The sequence below is a fragment of the Micromesistius poutassou genome (assembly GCF_964030765.1).
Source record: "Micromesistius poutassou genome assembly, chromosome: 21".
Lineage (NCBI taxonomy): Eukaryota > Metazoa > Chordata > Actinopteri > Gadiformes > Gadidae > Micromesistius > Micromesistius poutassou.
In genome coordinates, this window is record NC_140291.1 from 7,881,635 (window position 1) to 7,890,389 (window position 8,755).

The following is an 8,755-nucleotide window of genomic DNA, read 5'->3' on the forward strand; positions in this document are numbered from 1 at the left end:
CTCTCGCTCTCTCTCACAGCTGCTCCAGGCCTGTGCAGACAACTCAATCTCCAGCAGCTGTCAATCCATAGACCAGGCCTTGGACAGGTGGGCTATGTGCTTTGACACACACACTGTCACACTGGGTCTGTGTGTGTGTGTGTGTATGGGTGTGAATGTGTCCGTTTTTAAGCAACTAAACTAACCGCACACACACACACACACACACACACACACACACACACACACACACACACACACACACAGGGAGGTTGTGAGGGTGTGAAGGCCAGTGCCTCGCCCCGACCCCTCCTTCTGCCCCCTCGGAGGAAATGTAATCAGGTCGCTACGCTGTTACCATGACGACCAAACCCCTTATCTGTACACGTGGATTCCACCGTTATCACCACTCTCCATGGAGAAGTGCGGTGGGAGAGAAAGAACACAGGAGGGAGACTGAGAGAGAGAGAGAGAGAGCAGGAGAGAGACAGGGAGACTGAGAGGGACGGGGAGAGAGAAGGACGGGGGAGAGATAGAGAGAAAGGTGTAGCAAGAGAACGAGGGGGAAGGAAAGGTGTTGGCAGAGTGACAGCATGTGTTGAATGACAGCAAGAACATTTAAGAACACATAATGAGACTTGCGAGAGGGGGACGTGGTGAGCCAAATGTCCTTGAGAGAGAACGAAAGAGTGACAGAGCAAAAGAAAGACCCCCTTTCTCCAGCCGCAGTGAGTGTGGGAGAGGGAGAGGGGAGGAGGAAGCTGTACCTGCAGAGAGAGCTTATCTGGTCTCCCGCTGCTGGACAATGGCAGGAAGCGCGGAGTGAGGGAGTGAGTGGAATGTTTCCCTGTGAGCTGGCGGCGTGCCCCCGGCCCCCTGCCGCCCAGTGGTCACAGCAGAGACGTCACTCGCACGGGGGGTCAAAGGGCACAGCTAGACGCAGACAGACAGGCACAGACCCAGAGTGTGTGTGTGTGTGTGTGTGTAAGGTTTCATTCTGATCCCTGACTGGCTCCTATTTCAACTTATAAGAGCTGGCTATAGCTCATATAACTGTTAGGAGCCATAACAGGGTTGTTGTTTGGAAGGAGCACCTACTGTACTGGATGTGCTAGCATGTGATCTGACACCTGGATAGTAATGACGAGTAGTGTATCGTCTGCATACAGTGTGACTCAAGCTGGTCCTGCTCTATGGTGCGCTCTACAGACTTCTCCCTTCTCACTGCGTCTCCTTCTGTCCTCCAGCCCTCCTTTCTCGCAAAACAACCGTGACAAGAATTACCTGAACCACAACTATGAATACAAAGGTAAGAATCCATCTTTTATTCTCAATACATTTGAACAATTATTATCATCAACAGTTCTACAAACAGGTTATTCATGGAACGGCCTCACTGAAAGCTTGGTCACTGAAGGCTTGGTCTCTGAAACATGCTGCTCAGTCACACTTTACCTTCTCTGCTTAACACCATCGCACAACAATGCACAACGCCAGCAAAGACTTGTATGAAGAGGTAAAAATTTGTCAGATATACTGAATGTGTAGATGAATGCAAAAACCACCAGCTTGTAAGAGGGGGGAATGCTAACAGTTAGATAGCATCACAGGGCTACTCCCTGTGATGTGATCCCACAATCCCAATCAGCGTTCACTCCCTGAGGGACGTAACATAACAGCCAATCAGCGTTCACTCCCTGCAGTCCAGAGTGAATCGCAGCAGGAGAAAGTGATTGTTGCCGTTTGCGGACTCCCGGTAGCCTGGAAATCCAGACCCACATCTAGAAAGCTGTAGGGTTTGGCAACGAGTAATGAAAATGGCCCAACTCGAGGGGCAGAACCAAGCATGCATTTGAAAATATCACTGCACGCAATTGAATAACACCACAACCAATCAGAAGAATTCAAGGGGTGACGTATTCAGACCAGCGGAGCTAACCAATAGATAATAATTGCTGTATACAATCTGTAAAACAGCAACGCATTTGGCCCGCCTATATCAGATATACCGATGTGAATGGTTAATGTTCTGGGTTTGGGCAATCGGGGAGTGAGTATATTGCTCGTTCCCAGATTGACTCGCTGAGCAAATTCAAATTGTTCTCTCGCAAGAACTCTGGATTTCCTGGGTAGACTCCCGGAGCTCTATATCTAAATAATATTATATTATATAAGATAGGTATCTATATAATATAATTTATAAAACTGGTGGCTTAAATCAAGCGATCTGATTGGTTCCCAACTGTTGTATAATGAGTGTATACATAACTGCTATGATGCCCAATCAGTTTGCAGAGTTCGGTATCACTCCGCGCCTAACCTGAACTGTTGTTTATTTATTTATAAAAGCAATAGCATATGTAGTTCACTTAAGCCTCAAAATATGTTGATTGATGGAGAGGGTGGACATGTTGTAAAGCAATAGGCACACGGTGAGTGAACTGCTCGATAGTAGGCTAAATTGCAGGCGAACCAAGCTACCGTCTCTAGCCTTCTCTCTGAAGGACGCTACAGTGTGTTGCATAGCAACCGCTGTACACTTTGCAGGCAGCCAGGAGGGACTACATTTTTGTATTCGTTAAAAAAATGCTTTTTTGACTTTCTTGTTTTTTCAGTTAAGGGGGTCGCCGTCCCTCCGCTTTGCATCGGGACGAACAATGCCCCTTAACTGTGGTATATTGAGCACATTCCACAGCCTGTCGTGAGTTATTGCTTAAATATAATATCACAGCCAAAAGCTGTGTGCGCTTCCGGATGATATTATGAATTAAAGACTGCGTCAGGTTCTCGGATGTCTCTGGTCCTTCCACAACAAGTAAAGACTCGTAGTGGGGGTTATCTCGGCCAGAGTCCTGCATGGGTTCAAGCACCCGCGGGTACAATTTGGATGAAACGGGTGAAAAATAATGTACTGTGTCGGACACAGGTGCGGGTCGGGTCAGATGCTTGAACAGCGCGGGTCGGTCGCAGGTTTTGCGATTGCGAGCGGGACTTCTCCGGTGCTGGATATGTTATTCAGGTGGATACGAGAGGTATTTATCGCTCCCGTCTCAGGGGAAAATGAGGGAATGATGCACGACCATTCAAAAATATGACTGGGTTTCTAACGATACAAAGCTTAATGCACATGGGTGAAGTGTCCCTTTAAACGTAGTACACTAACCACACTCACTAAGTGCGCAGATTTTCAGATGTCAGTGTTGTTCCAAATTGAATACTTCGTGGTGCATTAACCGGAAATTACGATCGCGACTGCCGCCACGGCTCGTCACCCGCCATAAACATCCCACTTTGAACGGTGAACTCTTTACGCCTCGCAGCTATAAAAAAGCGAAAAAGCTATAAAAACTACAAAATGACTCCATTAATGCAGGCTATGTGGAAAATGCGCCAAGTTGGCTCAGCCTGGCTCCGCCTCTTCTGCCACGTAGCTAAGATGGCTACTGTTGAGTACAAAAATCAATCCACACTCAGCGGTTTGACCGTTTTGAGTACACCATCCAGGTCCTTTTAGTACACTTCTTTTCGCCCGATCATAATTGGAACGCCCTACGTACTCAAACTAAGTATAGTAAGTACGGGAAGTATGGGTATTGGAACACAGGACGTGTGGTCTCCGTGATGCAGCTGACAGGATTCAGCCCCTCTACAGGGGTCTCTCTCTCTCTCTCTCTCTCTCTCTCTCTCTCTCTCTCTCTCTCTCTCTCTCTCTCTCTCTCTCTCTCTCTCTCTCTCTCTCTCTCTCTCTCTCTTGTAAATAGAGCACACAGACACACAAGCACACACACACATATACAAGTACACACACACATATACAAGCACACACGCGCACAAACACCTTCCACTGGGAAGAAGCGACCAGGCGAGGACCATATAAGTTGTGAGGGACTCGACATGCACACGTGCACATACGTCCACAGCGGTACACACCTTCACAGCATACACATGTTCACAGCATACACACATTCACAGCGGTACACACGTTCACAGCGGTACACACGTTCACAGCGGTACACACGTTCACAGCGGTACGTACGCCCCCCTGTGGGCTGTGTGGGTCTTCCTGCGTTGCTGGACTCTTTATTCAGCGTTTGCTGTGAGACGTTTATTCCCTCCTCCTGGTGCCGGCCAGAAAGCCCTAAATTAAAATAACAAAACCCTCCTCCTCCTGCCGTCGCCATGGGATACGACCACAAAAACAACGCAAGGGGGAGGCGGTCATCTGACACAACAGCTGCTTTCAATTGACAGTGGCTCCATTGCTCTCCATCAAGTGTGTGTGTGTGTGTGTGTGTGTAGAAATGTGTGTGTTTGTGTGCGCAACTGTGTTTGTGTGTGTGTGTGTGTGTGTGTGTGCACACATGTGTGTGGGGGTATGCATGACTATAAATGTGTGTGTGTGTTTCTGATCACGTGTGTGTGTGTGTGTGTGCCTGTGTGTGTTTGTGTATTATTACGTGTGTGTGTGTGTGTGTGTGTGTGTGTGTTTGTGAATTATTACGTGTGTGTGTGTGTGCGTGTGTGTGTGCCTGTGTGTGTTTGTGTAACATTACGTGTGTGCGTGTGTCATGGTGCTATCCAGTTGTATGGTACGCCGGTACGTCCGACCTGCTCTAGCGAGAATGTGACGTAATTTCCTGGTTTGCAGCACTTATAGCTTTTCGTTTCTCATTGGTCATTGTTATTGTTAGCTACATTAGCCTCTTTAGCAAACCAGCTCGAAAACAAACAACACAACTTTACATTGTATTGCACGCACAGCAAGACCGTGCAATGCATAAATTGGTGACCGGAATAAAGTAGCAATGTAATAAAGTGTGTAAGAGCATTTAAAATCGACATTAAAATGACCAATGTGATACAAATACAAAGAAAATAAATCTCTTTATGGGCACAGCCGTACGACTTGTCAAGTCGTACGGTCGGCCTCACTGAACTCGCTCTACTTTCAGAATAGGGTGGGACCGACCAAAAGGGGGCGTTCCTCTGTGAAATGCTGCAAGGAAGCTGGGAGATTTAGACCTTACGTCTTGCATGTACCAGCGTGCCATACAACTGGATAGCACCATCAGCATTGCTCCCCACCTGCCTTTAGTTACAGCTCTGCTGGGGACGTGGCTGAGGCTAACTGAAGCTGAAACTAACTCCAGCTAACTGAAGCTAATTGAAGCTAACTGAAACTAACTCTAGCTAACTGAAGCTGAAACTAACTCCAGCTAACTGAAGCTAATTGAAGCTAACTGAAACTAACTCTAGCTAACTGAAGCTAAATCCAGCTAACTGAAGCTAACTCCAGCTAACTGAAGCTTACTGAAGCTAAGGCCATGCAGAGCAGCCTTATTGTGCGTCCACACCAAAAGACACATTTGTCGCCTGGTTGCGGTGTCGTATGAGTTTTGTCGCACGATAAGTCATAATCCGTCACTGCAGTGATTTGTGCAAGTTTTATCATGTGAATATAGTCGCGCATGTATGAGGAAGCTGAGTTGTTCTCTGGAAGTACCAGAGACGTCGGTTAACCCAACGCAGTCTATTCATAATATCATCCGGAGGCGCACACAGCTTTTGGCTGTGATATTATATATTATATTATACCGTAATTTCCCGACTATAAGCTGCTGTTTATACACAAAATTCCGGAAGCTATGCGGCTTATGCATGGGTGCGGCCAATACATGGGTAAACGATTTCTAAAAATACATTTTCAGTTAATTAGGTTATTCGTTCTTTGCTACGAATTTCTTTCGTACGTCGTTCGTTGGTAAGGTTGGTCTGAAGCGCTCGTAGAACCTTCTTAGCTCTACCATAGTGATGATTCAGCTCCTGACACTAGTCTCCGCCACTTAAGCAATATCACACGAGAGGGAGTGCTGTTGTACTGTATATCAGCACGGCTGTGATTCGGTCGTAGGCACGAGGCCGCAGGCCGAGTGCCGCAGATAATCACACCGTGCTGATATACAGTACAACAGCACGACCTCGAGTGTGATATTGCTTTTATACAACAGTGCTACGAGCACATTTTATTAGTTAACAGTAATAAGAAACAAGAGATTATGATTTGTTTGTTTAGTAATCATTTATTCGGCTCCGCCAACAAAAATAGTTCCGCAACTGAAGGGAGACTAGGCTGTTGCCAGGCAACACATATACAGTACATAAACATTCCTAGACACAAGCTCGCTACTCTGTGTCAGAGCGATAGGCTCTGCTCTGTGTCTTTCCTTCCCTTCGTCCTCCTCCGAGTCTGATGATGACCATTCATAGTTCAAATCAAATGTTATTTTTGGAAATATGTCCATCTTTACCGTGCAAAGTTTGCCACAATCTAAGATAGGCTATTTAACAGCTGATGTAACGTTAGCTAATAACGGTTATTAGAACGCCCGTACAGCGGAGTGATTATGTCTGTGAAAAGTCCCAGTGCTGTTATACTGTATATCAGCACTATGGAATGTCTCGTTGTCCAATCAAATTGCTCGGTTGGGACCGGTCGGAACTAACTGTTGTATAATTAAGCAATAGATCACGACAGGCCGTGGTATACGCTCATTATACCACAGTTAAGGGGCGTTGTCCGTCCCGACGCGCAGCGGAGGGGCGGCGACCCCCTTCACTGTGGTATAATGACCGTATATCACTGACTGAAGTGATCTATTGCTTTAATAAAACGGTTACGTAATTATGGCGAAATTAAAGTTATAGACACCCTCAATTTTGAAAAAGCGAGAAAGTCGGAAAAGCATTTTTTTTAACGAATACAGAAAAGTAGTCCCTCCTGGCTGCCGGCAAAGTGTACGGCGGTTGCTATGCAACACACTAGCGTCCTTCAGAGAGAAGGCTAGAGACGGTAGCTTGGTTCGCCGGCAATTTAGCAATTTAGAAGGCTAAATTGCCGGCGACCGTGTGCCTATTGCTTTACAGGCTTTTTTTTAGGCTTCAGTGAACTATGCTATCGCTTTTATATATAAATAAACAACAGTTCAAGTTAGGCGCGGAGTGATACTGGACTCTGTAAACTGAACGGGCGTCATAGCTGTGTGTATACGCTCAATATACAACGGTTGGGAACCAATCAGATCGCTTGATTTAGGCCCCCCGTTTTATAATGTACAGTAACCTTTAGAAATCCCTGTTGCGCATGGAACTGCCACATTGGCAGTGTTGTGTTTCACCAATATACAGTACAGTAGGCTTACATATAGCCTACGGTACAGCAGGCGAGGTCAGCTCGACTCGCTTCCAATAATTTAAAAAACTCGCAACTTCAAAAAATGATTATATTTGTTCATTTTCAAAAATTGTTTATTTTCTAAATTTATGAAATGATACTGGGAAACAAATAAACCATTATAAGCAACGAGTGAACTTAATAAGCGGTCTAAATACTTTTTTCAATCACCGCCTCTTTCCCTTAATGGTGCGCAAAGCCCGCACACAGACAGGTAGCAAAAAGCAAAGCAGTCTCAGCATAAACAGTTGTGAGTTAAATTTGTCCATCGGGGAACACGTCAATTCCTCTAATGCTGACGTTAAAAATAAATCAGCACAGATTTACCTTCAACTGTAGCCTTGCTGAACTCCCTGCCTTTATTCCTTTATTCCAGATTCATATGGCGGTCTTATCATGGTAAACTAGCTCATTGTCAGGTGTTTAACAGCGACATGCACTCTGAGACAGTAAAGAAAGACAGGTCCTGTAGCTGCTACACGCGTTTGATGTTCCCTCGCCGTTCTCCTGCACAAAAATGTGTGCTTGCCAAGCAGTAGGCCTAGTCGGTCTTAACGTTAAGGGGAAAAGCAAGTTGAAGTTTAACATTGATTTGCAGTGACCACTTGGCTGAAGGGTTTTATATGCCTATTCATTACATAATTAGCCCATTTGAAACTTGTGTGGCCTATATATGGGTGCGGCTTATGCACAATTCTGTTTTTTTATACATAAATTAAAGGCTTGCGGTTTATCCACGATGCAGCCTATATGCGGGAAATTACGGTATAGACATTTAATATTATATGATATAATATCATATAATATTATATATGGAGCTCCAGGAGTCACAAATGGCAACAATCACTCTCCTCTCTTCTCCTCCATGCTGCGGTTCACTACGGACTGCAGTTGAACGCTGATTGGCTCTTACATTACGTCACTCAGGGAATGAATGCTGAATGGCTGTCATCACACGAATGTCCCGGGCAAAGTTCAAATATTTCAACTCGAGCGAAAGTGTTACGTTGTGTCGCGCTGCAAATCCTCGTGAACGCGCTCGCCCGTGACAGGGCATTCATGCCACGGCACAAGTCAAATCTTGCCGCAGGTTTTTCTAGCGACAAATGTCGCCTGGTATGCGTCTCTACGTTGACTTTGTATGGAGTCGTGTCGCCCCGTCGCGTTTGGTGTGAATGCAGTTACTTTGCAGCAGCCCTCATAACAATAACAACAGCAGTCAGTGCGGCCGGCGGAGGAGAGCCTGAACCCTGACTCTCCTCCTCCTAGAGGAGAACCTGAACCCTGACTCTCCTCCTCCTAGAGGAGAGCCTGAACCCTGACTCTCCTCCTCCTAGAGGCTCTCTGCCCGGGATACGGCACAGAGACTTAACGTTTACAGTGTAAACCCCCACCACACGTGGAATGGAGGCACTGGTTTTATTCCTCATGAAACATGTGATTTCTTTGTATTATTTGTTTGGTCCATCCTGGATATGAGAGACTCCCTGCTCCTCTCCTCCTGACTCCCTGCTCCTCTCCTCCTGACTCCCTGCTCCTCTCCTC

The 8,755-nt window shown here is 46.2% G+C and overlaps 1 protein-coding gene across 1 annotated transcript in view; it reads left to right on the forward strand.

Annotated features, from left to right (window-relative positions):
* The window catches only part of map3k22 (mitogen-activated protein kinase kinase kinase 22), a 53,311-nt gene that overhangs the window by 36,471 nt on the left and 8,085 nt on the right, over positions 1 to 8,755 (forward strand). The window contains 2 exon segments of the mRNA XM_084485630.1: positions 20 to 87; positions 1,227 to 1,288. Coding sequence (XP_084341756.1) covers positions 20 to 87; positions 1,227 to 1,288 — 130 coding nt within the window.